Below are 19,737 nucleotides of genomic sequence, written 5' to 3' on the forward strand. Positions count from 1 at the left end.
ACCAAAACTGGATGCAGTATTCCAGGTGTGGCCTTACCAAGGCATTGTAAAGTGGTATTAGTACTTCACGTGATCTTGATTGTATCCATGTGTGGACTTCCCAGCCATTCATGGGAGTTGAAGTCCACATTTCTGAAATCTGTGACCATGGTTCGGTCGCCAATATCCATAAATTCAGTTGCCAAGCCCTGAAAGAGGGGGGAATGACCATCAGAACTTCAAATCCACGTTGTAAGTAATTCCAATGTGGATCTGTCAGGACTTCCTTCAGTCACTAAGCGACTAGTCGTAAGTTGAGGACTACCTGTATGAAAACCATAAGGCACACCATACACACACCAAGGCTCCAATATATAATTCCTTCAATAATAATTATTTAACCATAAAACGTAGAATAACAGAATAGAATAGAATAGAATAGAATAGAATAGAATAGAATAGAATAGAATAGAATAGAATAGAATAGAATAGAATAGAATAGAATAGAATAGAATAGAATAGAATAGAATAGAATAACAGAACTGGAAGGGACCTTGAAGATCTTCTAGTCTAACCTCCTGCTCATGGAGGAGACCCTATACCATTTCAGAAAAATGGCTGTCCAGTCTCTTTTTGAAAGCCTCCAGTGATGGAGCACCCACAACTTCTGGAGGCAAGCTATTCCCTTGGTTGATCGCTCTCACCATTCGGAAATTTCTCTTCAGTTCTAGGTCACTTCTCTCCTTGATTAGTTTCTATCCATTGTTTCTTGTCTTGCCTTTTTGTGCTTTGGAAGCCAGTCTGACCCCCTCATCTTTGCAGGAGCCCTTTAAATATTGGATGATTGAGATTGTTGTTGGAAATATTGGAACCACTGAGATTCCAAGTCTCCAACTAAAACCATTGAGGAACAGGATGCTGGGTTGTCCTGATAGACCAGGATTGATATTACTGGAGCCCTGCTAAGCTCTGTGTCCAGAATGACACCCCAAACAGCCTATTGTAACCTTACGACAAAATAGTATTAGTTCACCTAGGCGTGGTTCCTCTCCGGACTACGTCGCAATCTATGACAGTGGTGCTTTACAGCAAATGTCTAAATGATTCTTTCCAAGCAAGATCTTCTTGATGCTGATTTGTTGATTCATAACCAATCAATCTGTCATTTTAATACAATAGGATAAGATGCAAAGGATGGTTTTGGAAGACTTCTAACCTTGAGCTGATTCACATTCTAATCTGTTAGTTTTCCTAAGTAAGGCAGTACAAAAAACAATTAGCAACTTTCAAACATGCAAGAATAACAGGATAGCAGAGTTGGAAGGGGCCTTGGAGGTCTTCTAGTCCAACCCCCTGCTCAAGCAGGAAAACCTGTATCATTTCAGACAAATGGTTGTCCAATCTCTTCTTAAAAGCTTCCAGTGATGGAGCACCCACAGCTTCTGGAGGCAGGTTGTTCCACTGGTTAATTGTTCTCACTATCAGGAAGTTTCTCCTTAGTTTTAGGTTGCTTCTCTCCTTGATTAGTTCCATCCATTGCTTCTTATCCTGTCTTCGGGTGCTCTGGAGAATAGGTTGATCCTGTCTTCTTTGTGGAAGCCCCTCAAATATTGGAACACTGCTATTATGTGCCTCCTCCTAGAGGAATCCAGTAAATAATGTTAAAATGAGCATCTTTAGAGACCAGTACAAGGAGAACTGTTCCTGCAAATTGCCCCCAAAGAACAGATCCTGTTCATTCCAAGCTTTTGGCTGTAATGCCTCAGCCTGAGCCAGAGCTAGAGTTTGCAAATGGCTCACTTAGTATAACTACTCACTGGATACTATGAATTCTGTTTCTTCGGCTATTACGTAGCCTCATCAGACCTAGAATAGGGGGTATCTGAGCCTGTAACAAAAGAGGTTTCTGAGAAAGGGGAGATGCACGTTCACAAGGAACAGATGGCTAATGTCTGAATGTAGGCAGTTATATACTAAGAGACTGCCCGCTCCTTGCCATTTTTGTCCCTGCTACCCATGTAACACCTCTACTCTGCGAGCTGCATTGGCTCCCGGTTGCCCTCCGGGTGAGATTCAAGGTGCTGGTGATGACCTATAAAGCCCTAAATGGCTTGGGTCCAGGATATCTGAGGGAACACCTGCTGCCGGCATCAAGCTCCCTTCGTCCAGTGCGCTCCCACAGGGAGGGTCTTCTCAGGGTGCCACTGGTAAGAGATTGCCGGCGGGTGACACCCAGGGATAGGGCCTTCTCAGTGGGTGCGCCTGCCCTTTGGAACCAGCTGCCCGTGGAGCTGAGGACTGCCCCCGACCTCCGTTCATTCCGCCGGGACCTGAAGACCTGGCTCTTCGAGCTCTCTGGCCCAGGCTGAGGATTTAAAATTTAATTTTAACTGGGGGTTTTTATTTGTTCAGGGATTGATATAATTTTTTAAATTGTTTTTAACTTTTGTATTTTTCATTTTAATCACCCTGTAAACCGCCCTGAGTCCTTCAGGAAAGGGCGGTATATAAATATAATAAAATAAAATAAATATCTGATGCCAATTAGATTAAATGACCTTTGTTACATTCTGGAATGTCTGAATAAGGCATTAAACACCAAAGTGCCACTTTTACTGTCTTTCAGTGTCAAATTAGACATCACTTTATCCCACTCATTCACACAGTACAGGTGGTCCTCGCTTAATGCCAGTTGCTTAATGACCATTTGAAATTAAAATATATTTCGAAAAAGCTTCTTGCCACTCATCCTCAAAGTTACAGCTGCCCTGTGGTCATGTGACGGTCACGCCACCACAATTTACAATTGTGTTCTCCAGTAGAAAAATCACAAAAAAACCCCACCCATTGGATAGGCAGGATTCATTTAATGACCACGTGATTCACTTAACGACCATGGTGACTTGCTTTACGCCAGTCATGAAAGCAGTAGAAACACCCAGGCCAGTCAAGTGGTGCCTCAGCTTACAACTGCAATGACTTACAACTGAAATCCCAGTTCCACTGTGGTTGCAAGTCAAGACTACCGGTAGAACTGATGGAGGAACTCTCTCCCTCTGTGTGTGTGTGTGTGTGTGTGTGTGTGTGTGTGTGTGTGAGAGAGAGAGAGAGAGAGAGAGAGAGAGAGAGGGAGGGAGGGAGGGAGGGAGGGAGGTCTGGAATGAAGAGACCTCTTTTCAATATTAACCCAAGCTGTTGCATGAGTTTGGAATTTCACACTAACAGGATGGTTGATGGTTGATCAGCATAATACTGATGCTGCAAACCCTGTTTCCTTAGAGATGGCAGACACTCAGCGTGAAGGGACTTCTGGTGCAGATGAGAAGAAAGCAGTGGAAGACCTTCCTCCTCCTCCTCCTCCTCCCCTCCAGGACTCTCCTGCTGCTTCAGGGATACCAGATTCTAGCTCTCTTCCTTTACCTCCACCTAAAGAATCCTTCTCCAAGTTCTACCAGCAACGCCAAGTAAATGAGTTGAAAAGACTTTACCGCCACATGCATCCTGAGCTCAGGAAAAACCTGGAAGAAGCCGTGTCAGAAGACCTGGCAGAAATGTTGAGTCCAGATGACCCAAATGAGCCAGTCATGGCGACTCCAGATGTGGTGGTTCCAGGCGAAGTTCAATCCATGCGTTGGATCTTTGAGAACTGGTCCCTGGACTCCATTGGGGAACGTCAAGCTGCTAAAAATCTGGCTGAGGACGAAGCCATCCCAAGTGGAGATGTAAAGAACAGGTCCACGAAGTTTGAAGGCCAGCCTTCTCATGGAGACGGGCTGCTCACTTCGGCCAAAGCATCGGAACTACAAGAAACGAAAGGAGATGTACATACTGCTCGGTGGTTATTTGAAACTCAACCTTTAGACTCTTTAAACAAAATGTACTTGGATGAGACAGATGTGCAGGAAACGCTCCTGAAGGAGCCTGTTGAGAGAGGGGATGTGAAAGGAGCCGCACAACTTTTTGAGACTCATTCCTTAGAAGCTTTGGGTCACTGCAACTCTGTGGAAGAGGAGAACATCCTGCAGCTGAAGTCAGAAATTCAGGAACTCAAAGGTGGCGTCAAGAAAATCATCAAGCTTTTCCAGACTGAACCCATCTGTGCTCTCCAGGATAAAACAGGAAGCATTCATGAGATCAAATCCATCTGCAGAGAAGAAACACAGACCAACTCAGTGAAGACCGCTCGGTGGCTGTTTGAAACCCAGCCATTGGACACCATCAACAAGGATACTTCCAAAGTGCAAGTTATTCGTGGAATATCCCTAGAGGAAGCTGCCAAGGGAAATGTCAGTGGAACAAAATGGGTGTTTGAAACTCAACCTCTAGATGCCATAAAGGAATTCACATTGTCCGAAGCCGATTTCAAAGCGTCTCCAGATCTAATCCAAGGAGCTGATGTCAGCAAACAGTGCCTACTTTTTGAGACTCAACCTCTTGACAGTCTGAAAGGTGAATCCTCCAGCAGCCCTCCAGCTAAGGAAGAAGTTATCAAAGGGGACGTGAAATCAACTCTCTGGTTATTTGAAACACAACCTATGGAAACCCTGAGGGATCATTTTGAAGTTGGACATTTAAAAAAAGTAGAGCTTTCGAAAGATGAGAAAGGAGCTGTGAAGCAAACAAAACACCTTTTTGAGACCTGCCCTTTTGAAACCATCTCAAAATCTCCAGCTGAAGATTTCTGCACTGCACCTGTCCAAGAGGTAGAGAAAGGGGACGTGAAAGCATTCAAGAGCCTCTTTGAGACACTTCCTCTAGATAGCATCAGGCAAGTCAGCACCGAGGAGATCACCAAGGGAGAAGAAGACATCCTTTCTGAGCAGGTGAGAAGCAATCATCTCCTGTTGGAATCAACACCTTTGTACGCCATTAAGGACTGCTTTGGCCACTTCCACCAGGTCACATCCGTAAGTAGAGACGAAGAAGTGACCAGTGGAGGTGTGAAGAACTACAAATGGATGTTTGAAACCAAACCTTTAGATGAGTTTGATGGGAGCATCCAAAAAGTGGATGTGATCAGGGGCATCACTAAGCAGGAGATCATGGCTGGAGATGTTCAGACAGCCAAATGGCTCTTTGAAACCCAGCCCATTGATGTCATCCACAGCCAAGTCAACCAAGAAGAGCAGAACATTTCTGAGAAAAGGGAAGTTTCTAAAGGAGGAGATGTAAAGACTTGCCGGTGGTTGTTTGAGACACAGCCAATTGATGCCCTGTGTGAGAAAGATGAGATGAAGGAGAACCAAGAAGACCTTGTGCCTCAAGCTGATGTCAAGTCATATACATGGATGTTTGAAACTCAACCTCTGGATACCCTGAAAGGTCAAGAAGAACAACACTTACAGATCAGAAAGACCTTCCGCCAGGAGGAATTACAAGGGGTAGATGTGAAAACTGTCCGGCACCTCTTTGAAACGGAACCTCTGCCCAGTAATGTCCCTGGAAATAGCCAGAAAATAATCAGGTGCTCCAGCCGGGTGGAGATACAGTCTGGAGAGGTGTCCAGAGTAAAAGAGTTCTTTGAAGCCAAACCTTTGGATACTGCAGCTAAATCAAGGACAGTCGTAAAAGAAAGCCCAGTAGATGGGAACATTGAACCTGGGGCTGTGCCCAAGTTCACCTGGCTTTTTGAAAACTGCCCCATGGACACCTTGAAGAGCAGTGCTGAGAGTCTCCAAGAGACAACTCTGGAAAAGAACATTCAAGGTGGAGATGTCGGGGGCAAAAGATTCATTTTTGAAACCTTCTCTCTCGGTCAGATTCATGAAAAAGAGAATGAGGCGCTAATCCAAAAAGTCCATGAAGAAACATCAGAAAAAGCCAATGTCAACTCTTGCATTATGCTGTTTGAGACCCAGCCCCTCTATGCTATTCAGGACAAAGATGGGGGATACCATGAAGTGACCTCGGTGAAGAAGGAAGAAGTCGTAAAAGGTGATGTGAAAGGCGCCCGATGGCAGTTTGAGACAAAACCATTGGATCAGATCAAGAAAGATGATGAGGTCTTTGTGATCCGAGCCGTAACGCAAGAAGATTTCAAGAAGGGAGATGTCCAATCAGCTAGGTGGAGGTTTGAAACAGAGCCTCTTGATTCCATTGCTGAAGAAAAGAGGAAGAGTGTTGAGGACATACAGAAGGGAGATGTCCAATCTAACAAGCAACGTTTTGAGTCAGAACAACTCGGCCAAAAGAAGTACGTGAGGATGGTTAGCGTCAGTGATGTCCAGCAAGGGGATGTAAGGACATCCACATGGCTTTTTGAAAATCAGCCCATGGATACCTTGAAAGGAGACACTGAAGGTGCCAGCAGCTTGACCACAGTCCAGAGAGAAGATATCCATAAAGGAGATGTCAAACGCTGCACTTGGCTATTTGAGACTCAACCAATGGACAGTCTCAAAGACCCAGAGGCTTCAACAAGCACAGAGTCTCTGAAAGGGATTCCTCAGGCCTGTGTAAAAAGCACTACATGGTTGTTTGAAAGTACCCCCTTGGATAAATTCAGCTCTCTTCAATGTGGCAGAGAAGCAGAGGCAAAAGAGAAGACATCAACGGATACTTTGGAACTGTTGTTCTCCCATCAACTGATCCAAAAGAACGGCATCCTTATTGAAGCCAATAACATTGAGGGCATCAAGATGGCAACATATCAGCTTAGTAACCAGGAAGCCCCCCAAGTCCAAAAGGAAAAGATTGTAGAAGACAATTTGCAAGTGATCTTGTTGCAATTACTTCAGAATAGCAACATGGAGACCAGAGGGTTGCTAGTGAGAGAAGAGGACAATGGAGCTATCAAAATTACTCCCGTACAGCTGTTGGACACTAACAAAGCTGAGAAAAGTGAAGTGGACACGAGGAATGACATGGCAAGGACTCTTCAAGAACTTCTTAACCAAGAGATCTCAGTTAAGAAAGGAATAGTTATGCAGGAGACAGACACAGGATCAACAATGGTGATCATTTATTCTCTCCATCAGCAGGTGGCTGAACAGCATACATTTGTTAAAGGCGATGTAAAGTCCGTGATTGGGAATCTTCTGACTTCTTCACAAGAGCAGAGAACCACAGCAACCGTCAGACGAGAGGATAATGAGAAGGGGAACGTCCAGTTGTACACACGCTGCATCGAGAAGGGAGATCTTGACTACTTAAAGAACCTACAGAGGGATTCAGAAATAGAATCGCTAGTTTCTTCACAAGCAAAAGAAGAACCACCAAAAACTGGGCAAGAGGTCACAGCATCAACCCTGGTGCAGAACAAGGAAGACGTGAGGACAGCAGATGTGACTCAAGGGAATCACAACTCTGCTGAGCAAGCATTCTTGTGGAAGACCCAAGAAGATACATCAGAAAGAGAACCCCCCAAAGCAAATCATCAAAGTTACACCCCCTGTCATTTGGTACACTGTGGGACCCCATCACCATCCAGAGAAAACGTAGTCCCTCCACCTGTCACATTGCCCTTCCAGTTGGTGGAAGGAGCCCAAAATAGTGGCCAAAGAACACCAGGACAACAAATAATTCTGGAAGATGGAAAGGAAAGGACATCCGTGCAAGTGGCAGATCAGAAGATGGTTGAAGTGCTCCACAGTTTTAAGGCAGGAGAAATCAACTCAACAACAGTTCAATCCCCAACGCAGGTTCCTGGGAACGATTTTCAAGCTGCAATGTACAGCCTAAGGAAAGCTACAGCAGAAGCCAAAACTCTGCAGCAGCAAGTGCAAAGCAAGCTGCAAAAGATGACTGACAACATGCAACTGTGTGGCACCCAACCCTGCGCAGCAACGATGCAAAGCACAATACCCAAAGAAGGCTGTGAGGCCAGCAAGCAACAGCCAGGCAGCCAAGTGTCCTCTTCTAGAAGGCAGGAGGCATTCCAGCCTGGTGTCAGTCTGTCTCAGAAGAGCCCAGCATCCTTACCCCTAAAGGTCAGTGACCCTGAGGATGGACAGGGAGGGACAAAGCCTTTTGGGGCCCATCAAGCTGGCCAAGTGTTACCTAGGACAGATCTTAGTATTAAGGATGGCCTTTACGCAGCCAAGCCCGTGAAGTCCTATGTAAATCCATTCCTTGAATCAGACTACCAAGAGCACTCCGTTCCTGAAGAACGTGAGCAAGACGTTATAATCAGAGGGGATGTAAAGACAGCTATAAGAGCTCTGCAGAATGCTGCAACTGAGCAGAGACAAGTTGAGAAAGAGGACGTGGTCCGTGGCAACTTAAAAGCCACACTCGAGTCTCTGGAGAAGTCTAACATTAATGTGTCCCAAGGGGATTTTAAAGCAGCCATGATATACAGAAATGCAGGGCAATCTCATTCCATGGGTAAAAAGAAACAGGATGTTGAATGTGTTAGTGACCAGACAGTTACTGTAGCACCTGCAGGCTCACGAGATGTTAATGACTTTCCTCCTCCTCCTCCTCCTCCTCCAGCTTCATTGATGACACCAGATGTCTATGCAGTCTCACCCCAACCAAGAGAGGCTGAAGTTCGGTGCTGTTCCCCATCCAGGCAGCCATGTGACCTCAAAACTCCCGTGTCTTCTCCAACCAAAGCTAGTCATCAGAGACCTTCAGAGAAGCCACAACTGCCACCCAAGCCTGATGTGATCGCACCACCAAGGAAAAAGCCTATTATCCCCCCAAAACCAGAATTCCTTTTGAAGGAGGGACCCCTCCACCCTGCTGGTGGCAACAGAGGGCAACCAGGAAAGACACCTGGGCTTCCTTCTCCTTCCAAGTCTCCCACCTTGACTGAACAGAACAAGCCAAACCCTTTGCCTACAATGAACCAAGCATGTGGAGGTGAGATTTGGGGACAATTGGAATGTAAAAAGGATTCAGCTACATGTCCTTCACCCGTAGTGACCAATGTTGAGGACCTCAGTGTTGAGAAGAAGTCAATAAAAGATATCACAAAGTTGCCTCTGCGGGATGAAGAAGACAAATCTAAGGCAAGGAAAGAGAAGAGGGCCAGAGTGGACTTGACTGGCCACAGCTCTTTGTTAGAGGCCATAAAAACTGGATTGGATAGTTCTCAAGAAGGAAATTGTTGTCTAACCAAAGACTTTCAAGGATTCCAGGAGACATCCCAAGAAGAAAAGAGAGGTGTCTTATCTGAGAAGCAAGATTCTCTCACACCTTTTGAATGCCAAATGAATCTTCCTAACCTAGAAGTTCACAGGAAGCCATATTTGTCTGCCAAATGCCACGCCAATGTCCTGAGGAAAGGAGCTGTCGTGACACAGGTCACATCATCATCAAAGTCAGAAACAACAAGCATGGAATCACAGACAGGCAGGCCAGCATCTGCTGTTTTGGTGTCCTCAGATTTAGAAGGCAAACAGGTTTTAACAAGACATCAGACTGCAAACTGTGGTAGCTCAAGAGATCCAGAAATAAAGAATGACTGGGATACAGAGAAGGGAAATCTGGCGGTGGTCATGAGGGAAAAGGTTGGCAAAGAAACTGAAGAAGAACGTCGCAAGAGATTATCCGTCCATAAAGAGGAGATCATGAAAGGAAATGTCAAGGAAGCCATGGAGATATTTGAAAACCTACGGAAACAGGAGGCTCTAGAAGAAATCTTAACTCAAGTGAAGGAGTTTGAAGAGGAGACCTCAAAGGTGGATGTCAAAGCCTTGAGAAATCTCTTTGAGAATGTGGCCGATTGGGTGGTAGATGAAAAGCCTCAGCAGACAAAACAGCCCAAAGTAGAGAAAGCTGAACAGTTGAAGGAACTTAGAGAAGATTCAGAGAGTGTATCATCGGTGGAGTTAGCTTTTGAAGATCTGGAGCGAGCCAGTGCTGAGATTGTTCATTTGAAGGAGCAGACCCTAAGTAGACTTCTGGATATTGAGGACGCCATTAAGAAAGCTCTATATTCCATTTCTAGTCTCAAGTCTGAATCAGACATAGCTGGACTTTCAGGTCTTCTGAAGGAATCGCTTGGAAATTCTCAAAACCTTGCAGCGGGGAACAACATCCGCAAAATCAGTATTATATCCAGCAAAGCCAAACAAGAAAAGGGAACACCAAATTCACCGTGGGAAGGAGAAAAGGTGGCTGATCAGCACGAGGTACCCAAACTCTCCCTTGAACTTCCGCGTGTGATTCAGCCGCGATCAAATTCTCCTTCTTCTCCATCCTACATCTCCATTCAATCTGCTGCACGGAGAAGTACAGAATCACCCCAGATTGTGCCTTTAGTTTCATCCCACCCCATGGAAGTGGCCACTGAAAGAGAGACATTCTCTCCAAATCTTTTCAGCTCCTTGCCAAGTAAACCAATGAGATCTGATCCCTACAGCAGGACTCTCGGTGAAGGGGGTCAGGAGGTCATCCAAATTAAAAAAGGAGGAAGTTTGATTAAACAGCAACAGCTCAGCAGTCCTGGACATTTGGCTCAACACCTGAACACTAATGGCACTAAGGAAAAGGATAAAGTCCAAGGGGGAGCTTCTTCTGATTACAACCCCAAGACTTCTTTAAGCGCTTTAAGTCCCTCCAATCCTAGGAGACAGAAGAGTATTCTAGAATTGCAAACGAGCCATGATGGATCCAAACTCTATGGGGCTACCCGGACAGTGACTGAGCAGTATGAGGAGGTAGATGAATTTGGAAACAAAATCATCACATCGTCCACAACCGTCACCAAACAGTCGGAAACTCAGACTCCCTCCACTTGTGATATGGTGTCTTGCCCAACTAGATATGAGGTGACAGCTTCTCCAATACTTCGTCGATATCTCAACAGCCCAGACAATTTCCCTTCAGGTGATGGCCACCAAGAAACAGGGGTGGTCTTTGTTACCTTTAGCAACTCCAAGCCAGTGAAGAAATAAGCAAACGTCCTTGAGCTGAGCTGTTGAGGTCGACAAGGTCATTGAGGTTGACCGTTTAGCATTCATCCACTTTGATTGGATTTAAAAAGGACTCTGCTGATTGAAACCCATAAGCAATGTTATTGTTCTTGTGGCCATTAATCTTTTTTAAAGAAAGAATGAAAAAACTCTTTGCCCTCCAAATAATAGTCTTAATGTTGGGCATGAGCCTAAGATGTTCCTTCAGAGCTAAAGAAGCTGAAGATTAAAAGGACTTCCAACTCAACAGCAATCCAAGTTTCCAGTTCCAGAGAGAGAAAATAAAAAGGCCAAACTACAAAATAAAGTACACAAACAAGATGGCTGCTTTCAACACCATCTTTCACAGCTGAAGATGTTTGCCTTAGATGTTCATCTGATCAATGACAAATTATGGTCCTCATATAGTAATTCAACATTTTGAAGGTTGATTTTTTTTTTAAAAAAATGCGTGTCTTTAGGTCAGTCTCAATTCCTAGCAACTGCCTGAATTAGTTCCTGAATTTTTCCCGGCAACATTTTTGGAAGTGGTTTGCCATTGCCCCTTTCCCAGGGCTGAGAGAGAGTGACTGGCCCAAGATCACTCAGCTGATTTTGTGCCTGAGGTGGAACTAGAACTCATGGTCTCCTGCTTGTGCCTCAACTATTACACCAAATTGGCTGTCATTTTGAGAAATATACTAATTTTCTGACCCTTTTTGCTATTAGCCTGACAATTTGCTTCTCTGTTTTTCTTTTTTTGTACATCCAGAGAGATTTCACAAATTCTTTCTCTGATAGAGATACAACACAAAACGAGTGTGGGGGATATTCCCCAAATGGAAGTAGAGAGTTTAATCCCTTTTTAGTTTTATTACACTTTGCATTGGGCAGATTTGTTAGCACTGTTTATCAAGAGTTACATATTAGGGAAAATTACAGAATTTTAAGAATTCTCCTCACTGCAGCCCCCTCTGATGAAAACGGGGAACATATTTTCTAGTTCAATGAGGAAGGCAGTTAAACATATTGATAATGATTTTATTAGCCTCTTTTTTATTTTAGGATTGTAATTTATTGATTGTTACTATGTATTTTACTCTAGAGCCATCGCTTCCTTTACCTCTTGCAACCACCTTTAAATCAATTATATAAATTTTATTATGCCTTTTTTGTATATTCTCAACCAAATGTTTTAGATATCCTGTGGGGGTTTTTTTTTAACCTGCATATGAAGATAAACTATGACTTCTGAAAAATGGTGGTTTGTTTTTCTTGCATTGATTATTTGCTGTATTTCGGCTGAAAGAGTTCAAATTCCTCTGAATTCTCACTTTCTCGTCATGAGTTGGTTCAGACTGATAACAACACTTCTTGGATAAAAGATGGCTGAATATATCCATTCAAAGCCAATAAGGTAAAGGTAAAGGTTCCCCCGCACATGCGTGCTAGTCGTTTCCAACTCTAGGGGCCGGTGCTCATCTCCGTTTCAAAGCCGAAGAGCCAGCGCTTGTCCGAGGACGTCTCCGTGGTCATGTGGCCGGCATGACTAGACGCCAAAGGCGCACTGAACGCTGTTACCTTCCCACCGTAGTGGTCCCTATTTTTCTACTTGCATTTTTACGTGCTTTCGAACTGCTAGGTTGGCAGAAGCTGGGACGAGTAACAGGCGCTCACTCTGTTACGCGGCACTCGGGATTCGACCCGCCAAACTGCCGACCTTCAGCGTCCTAACCCACTGAGCCACCGCGTCCCTTCAAAGCCAATAGCTAATAGCAAAAAACAACAATTATAATACTTAGTCCCATTACCCACCTTTTTTTCCTTTTATGTAAATTTTAACACGGAGAAAAAAAATATTTCTCCTATCGTTTGGTAATAAAAAGTTATCAATGATCACCTATTGTAGAAACAGCTATGCTTCTCAACCTCAGCAATTTTAAGATAGGTGGACCTCATAAATGGCTGGAGAATTCTGGGAGTTGAAGTCCACCCATCTTAAAATGACCAGGGTGGAGAAACATGGCTGTATACAGGTAGTATAGAAGTAGTATACAGATAATCCTTGACTCAGAACCATTTCTGTAGCTGCTATCTGCTATTCCTCCTCTGAACACATAGTATCAAAGCACAATTCCCTCCTCCAATTTACAGTTATAAATCACATTCCCCAATTAGCTTGAAGTGCAGGTTTCCTCTCCAGCTCTCCAGCCCGCCAATTCTTTATCAGCTCTGAGTTCAGTAACCTTGATTCTCATGCTACATTTAGTGTTGTTATGTCTAGCTGGACTCTCATTCACATCCCCACTTCCCAGCATCATCTAATTCTAAAAGCAAAAGGTAAAAATGGCTACATTTCCATCTGTTGTCAATGCAAAAATATCCAATGTTAGCAGGGTTGACATCAGCCCTATGAGGTGAAGATGATGACATTATCCATTCAGTGATGTCAGACCCTTGGTGACTCTATGGGCCTGGTCTCACCACATCTTCTGATCTCGCAATGCGTCTTTGAGTTGGTCTATGCTAGTGGTAGGCAACCTTGGCTCTTTTATGACTCATGGACTTCAACTCCCAGAATTCCTGAGCCAGCATGGCTCAGCAGGAAATCTCTCCCTTTCCCCTCAGCATGCCCGGCTCAGGAATTCTGGGAGTTGAAGTCCACAAGTCATAAAGGTTGCCTACCCCTGCCTGGGTCAGCTTTGATGGTGCCAAAGACAGTGTCCGGCTTGTTCATGTTCTTGGGAGGCCTGGTTTCCCTTTCCTCAATTTACGACCACAACTGAGCCCAAAATTTATGTTGCTGAGATAGTTGTTAAGTGAATTTTGCCCCATATTACAACTTTTTTGTGCAGCTGCTGCTAAAAACAGGATCGCTAACGTCCGATAATGGATATGGCACAAGAAAAAGAAAAAGAAGAATTGCAACCTTACTTGCCACAATTGTTCAGTGAGTCACTGCAGTTGTTACATTAGTAACACAGTTGTTACTAATGACTTTGCTTATCAGAAGGTCGCAAAAGGGGATCGCAGCCATCAACAATATGAACCAGTTGCCAAGCATCTGAATTTTTGGTCATGTGACCAAGTGGATGTTGCAGTGGTCAAACTGTGACAAAAGGCATGTGACTTTTTTCGCTGCTGTTGCCACTTTGAATGGTCACATAAACGAATTGTTGTAAGTCAAGGTCTACGCGTAAGTACACCTTCTAAGCATAATGGCTTTCTCCAGTGAACTGCCCATATGACATGGCCAAAATAAGTGAGATGCAGGCTTTTGGTTTTTTTATTTAATTTTCCCTACAAGGAAAATGCCTTCCCTACAAGATTAAATGTCATACAGGCAGTCGTCCTTTTACAAGCAGCTTCTTAGCAATCTTTTGAAGGTACGACAGACCCTGAAAAAAGGGACTCGGATTCAGAGTTCATATTTCGGAATCCAGCATCCATATTCCCACTTCTGCCCATGATTACACGATCACATTTGGGTGCTTGGCAACCTGCCTGCATTTATAACTGGTTGCAACATCCCGCAGTCACGTGATCACTAATTATGTTGTGGTTTTTTTGGAAACCAGCATTTCCTTCCAGTTTCTGTAAAAAAAAAAACTCCGTAGCAAATAATGGATTCATTTAACAACTGGCACAGTCACTTTATGACCATCGCATTCACTTAGTGACTGCTGCAAAAAAAATTGCAAAATTGGGTGCAGACATGCAATGACCATCACAACTTATGTCCAAAACTGTGGGCTCAAATAAAGTGTTGAATTGAGGACTTCCTGTAGAGGTTAGGATTTATTTTACTGTATTGTGACAGTTGCAGAAACAGAATTTTGCAGATCGGAATGTGTTTTCCCCTCACTCCTTTTAATTTAGGGATTGAATCAAGATCACATGTGGTACTAATACCAGTCTATAAAGGCTTGGTAAGGCCACACTTGGAACACTGCATCCAGTTTTGGTCACCACACTATAAAAAGATGTTGAGACTCTAGAAAGGGTACAGAGAAGAGCAACAAAGATGATCAGGGGGATGGAGGCTAAAATATATAAGGAACGGTTGCTGGAATTGGGTACGTCTGGTTTAATGAAGAGAAGGACGAGGGGGGACATGATAGTCTTCTAATATCTCAGGGGTTGCCCCAAAGAAGAGGAAGTCAAGCTGTTCTCCATTGTACTGGATTAAACAATCATGTCTAGTGTAATGTCTGGTCTAATGAAGAGAAAGACGAGGGGGGACATGATAGCAGTCTTCCAATATTTGAGAGGCTGCCACAGAGAGGAGGGGGCTAACCTATTTTCCAAAGCATCCAAAGGTCAGACAAGGAACAATGGAAGGAAACTGGACAAGAAGAGATTCAACCTAGAAATAAAGGAGAAGTTTTCTCAAATAGTGAGAATATTCAACCAATGGAACAGGAGTTGCCTTCAGACGTTGTGGGAGCTTCATCACTGGACGTTTTTTAAGAAGAGACTGGACTGCCATCTGTCAGAAATGCTATAGGGTTTCCTGCCTGGGCAGGGGGTTGGACTAGATGACCTACAAGGTCCCTTCCAACTCCCTTATTCTGTATCCTATTCTGCAGGGAAACCAGGAGGGGCTTTTCTGAGCTGGAGTTATTTTCGCAAGTTATTTTCTTGACCTGGGTTCAAGTCCCTCTTATCTGAACATTGCCTTGATAGAAGCTGTCTACAGACTGAGTCACTACAACTGATGGGTCAGTGACTCTGACCTTGGTTGTCCTTTCAGACATTTCATTACCCATCTAAGTAATATCATCGGTGCAAATAAGTCTGATTCATATACAATAGCTTGCTCCGCCAGTTTTGGTTAAGGTGCAGTTTATCTATTTCTGTCCTATTCTTAATAGATCAGCCCAGTAAAAAATTCCAATCACTTTTTTGAACACCAGGGTTTGCTATTGCCTTCTTTTTTCAGGTAGAACCACAGGAAATATGCGCATTATGTTGCATGTCGGTCTACCCAACACAGCGCTTGGTTATCCAAAATATTCCTATGCACCAGATGTGTTTCTGCTGCCAGCATTGTAGAAGGAATCTAAGGTGAGTCGTGAAAATGTAAAGCTAACATCATCATTAGTCCCATAGCCAACTTTTGAAGAAAAAGAAGAAGGAGGAGGAGGAGGAGGAGGAAGAGGAGGAGGAGGAGGGAGGGGGGAGGGAGGAGGGAGGAGGAGAAGAAGAAGAAGAAGAAGAAGAAGAAGAAGAAGAAGAAGAAGAAGAAGAAGAAGAAGAAGAAGAAGAAGAAGATACGAATAGTCCTCAAGTTACAACAGCATTTGGAGCTGGAGTTTCCATTGCTAAGTAATGCAAATGTAAAATTTGAAGTCATGTGACCTCATTGGTTAGCAATAGCAATTCCAGCAATCCTGGTTGTTGATGTAACTCCATGACAGTGAGGGTCATTAAATGAGGACCTCAGGTGATCACGACATAGGAAGAGGCAGGAATCCCAGGCAAGTGAGCTATGGTTGAGAGCCGTGGGCAAGTGCTACTGAGTGCAGGCCTTTGGGCAAAAAACTGGCATGAGCTCAGACTTCCTGCCGGCTTCCCCAGCGACTTTGCTTGTGGGAAGCCTACACAGAACATCAGAAATTGTGATTATGTGACCGTGATTCACTGTGACATTATAATTTCAAGGTAGGCATAAAACTCCTGGTTTGCAATCAATGGAAACTTGGGGACGCTGCACCTGATGGGATCAGTAGTAAGATCCCTTATTTATCTGCACTGTAATTATACATAGTGGCTGAAAGTGCAGTCATAACATGACTACTACCTAGAAAGCAGGAGACTGTGAGTTCTAGTCCTGACTTACCCATGTAAATTGATTGGGGCACTTCGGCCCAATCACTACTGGACTGTGAGTTCTAGTCTCACTGTAAAAACCAGTTGGGGGACTTTGAACCAATCAGCAACAGTTTTAGTCCCACCTTAGCCTGGAAAACCAGCTTGACAACACTGGGCCAATCACCAGGAGACGGTGAGTTCCAGTCCCACCTTAAATATAAAAGCCAGCTGGGTGACAGTTGGGATAGTCAGTCTCTCAGCCTAACTCATGAGGATAGGAAGGAAAATTGGAACAACAGGAAGAAGAAGTATTATTTATTTATTTTATTTATTTTAATTCCATTTATATCCCGCCCTTCTCCGAAGACTCAGGGCAGCTTACAAGCTTAGCAGTAGCCTTCATTCTATGTATATGCCTGCTTGTTAGGGCTTTCACACACACCCCAAGCGGCATTATTACAAAGTCAGCTTAATTGCCCCCAACAATCTGGGTCCTCATTTTACCTACCTCGGAAGGATGGAAGGCTGAGTCAACCTTGAGCCTGGTGGGACACGAACCTGCACTAATTGCAGGCAGCTGGTTTTACTTAAGGAGGCATTAGCCCACTGCTCCACCAAGGCTCTATTAGATATGTTCACCACCTTAAACTGTTTACAAAAGAAGAATAAAGCTGGGGTATGGATAAATAAAAAAATCGCCGACCTCAGTGATATGATTGGAGTGGGAACTGACTGTGATCATATCATATCATACTGACCGTGAGGATGTCCATATTTGGAGTATTTAGAAGAATTTCCTCAACTTCCTTGAAAGAGGCCAAGAGTCAAGCTATGATATCAACTTGTTCAAATGGAAAGATCATAATCCTTGTCAGCAGTAAAGTCGGTTTTGCAAAACCAACCGTAAAATCAGGAGACTGAGACTGGTTAGCATCCAAGGATTGTAAATCCTTCAAGGAGGTTATGTTTTCCCCCCCCCCCATCTCCAGGTGTTTAGATCATTAGCTTTGTCTCCAAGAAACACAGATTACAGTAGTCCTCAACTTACAACAGTTCATTTAGCGACCGTTAAAACCGCACTGAAAAATTTGACTTATGACCGTTTTTCACCATTATAACTTTGCAGCATCCCTACGATCATGTGATCAAAATTCAAATGCTTGCCAGCTGGTTCACATTTACGACCGTTGCTGTGTCTCAGGGTCATGTGATCACTTTTGCGACTTTCTCACAAGCAAAGTCAAGAGGCCAGATTCACTTAACAGCCATGTTACTAACTTATCAACTGCAGTGATTCATTAACAGCTGTGGCAAGAACAGTCATAAAATGGGGCAAAAATCACTTAAGAAATATCTCACTTAACCACAGAAATTTGGGGGGGGTGTCAGTTATGATCATAAGTAGAGGACTACCTGCACTGATAAAATACTTCCTGTTTGTCTGCCCATCCTAACCTAGTGAGCTGCATATTCCTTTCCTTCAGTATTTATTGCTTCCAATGATGCCAGTGATATTCAACATGTCAAAATAATAGGAATAATTATGTAACTCCTTGTGTGTTTTGCAGCTTGCTCAACTATGCAGTCTTTCAGGGAGCTTTCTACTGCAAGGTTTGTTCCAAACGGCTTGCTGAAGTTATAGGAGAAAGACGGGGCCCCACTGGAAATATTTTGGCCCGAGAGAAAATGCCACAGAGATCTTTCAATTTATCCCTCCAGGTTAAGCAGAGTGATAAGGTGACCTCACAAGAGAAGGCAAAAAACATCTGCTGGCCTTTAAAGAAAGAGGCTAAAAATGACATTGGCAGAAACCATGACCGATCTGGAACAAAGGAAACATGGCTACAAGATTCTTCAATGGCTCTGCATAGTCCCGAAAGGTCAGAGGGGAGTTATCACAAGACCTGGGGGCATCATTCAATACCGGAAAGTTTTGGGGAACAGAAGAAGCGCCAACTTCTCAGAGTCATTGGCCCAAAGTGTGGGGACCATGTTTTGCATCGGATTAAAAAAGTACACGGAAGTCAAGATGTGGGAGCATTGGAAAATAGACCATTGTCTGTGGATAAAGGAATTGTGGGAGTTCAAGTGGGAAAAACAGGGCCCAGCATATTAGAAAAGGTCAGGAGATTCCAATCTAGCACATCTGAAGTTGAAAGAAGCATCTCCAAGGTGACACCTTTATCACTGAACCTTCCAAGGTCTTCACTTGGTGGTCCATTTCTATCTTCTGAAGGAGCACTTAGACGTGCCCCTGTAACTACAAGAGTAGGTACTCCTCAGCTCACAATAGATTGTTTCAAGGGCAAGAATCCTGGTGGAGGTTTGTCCTGGAAGGTCACATCTGATGGAAAGAATCCAAGGCAGATGGCTGAACATCTTCCTACAGTCAGAACAATGTTGCCTGCTTTGGTGCCACCACTGGAGCAGAGATTAAAGAAGGAACTCCAAAAAGCCAGTCAGGAAAATACATTGAACACACTAGAAGATAAACATGCAGAAGAACCAAATTATAACCCCATGGCACCAATGAAAAATGAAAAACCCTCCCCATCTAAGCCTCAAGGTTTGGTATCTTCTCCTGGGCATGAAGAGAAGAGAAACGATCAAGCAGAACATGGTGAGAAGACATTGGCTTTCAATGTGGATCCAATGAAGTCCTGCCTAAAAGCCAACCAGAAACCAAAGCCAACTTGGATGAGCAAGAATGAGTTCCTGGGAGAAGTGACTGAAACATTGCAACCTGAAAAGGAACCAGGTATGGACAATCAACACTCTCCGGAAACCCTCCCTTTGAATGAAGAAGATAAAAAGGATGAAAGGCACCCAAGAGGAATCTCAAATAACTTTGTGACTCTAACATGCTTTTCAGTGTTTCAGGGCAGTGAACCTAAAGATAGAACCAGTTCTTCAGCCACAGATGGAAACATAGAAGACGGTAGCTCATTAGCCAGCTCACAAGCAGATGATGTTGAAAACAGGGAAGTTCTATCGAGAAATAACCTACAAGAGCATCCCACTTTGATCTGCAACCCAGAATATGCTCCTGGAGTCACAAACACAAATGAAGAGCTGCAAGCAAAAGCCAGCAGTGGACACAAGC

The 19,737-nt window shown here is 43.9% G+C and overlaps 1 protein-coding gene across 2 annotated transcripts in view; it reads left to right on the plus strand.

The window, feature by feature from the left end:
- Positions 1–12,074, plus strand: part of XIRP1 (xin actin binding repeat containing 1) — a 37,711-nt gene extending 25,637 nt beyond the window's left edge. For both annotated transcript variants that reach the window (XM_083376966.1, XM_083376967.1), the window contains one exon: positions 3,259–12,074. In XM_083376966.1, the coding sequence (XP_083233092.1) occupies positions 3,261–10,823 (7,563 nt within the window). In that variant the 5' untranslated portion in view covers positions 3,259–3,260 and the 3' untranslated portion in view covers positions 10,824–12,074. The remainder of the gene's footprint in view (positions 1–3,258) is intronic.
- Positions 12,075–19,737: the final 7,663 nt, after the last annotated feature.

Source organism: Vipera ursinii, assembly GCF_947247035.1.
Source record: "Vipera ursinii genome assembly, chromosome: Z".
In the NCBI taxonomy this organism is placed as follows: domain Eukaryota; kingdom Metazoa; phylum Chordata; class Lepidosauria; order Squamata; family Viperidae; genus Vipera; species Vipera ursinii.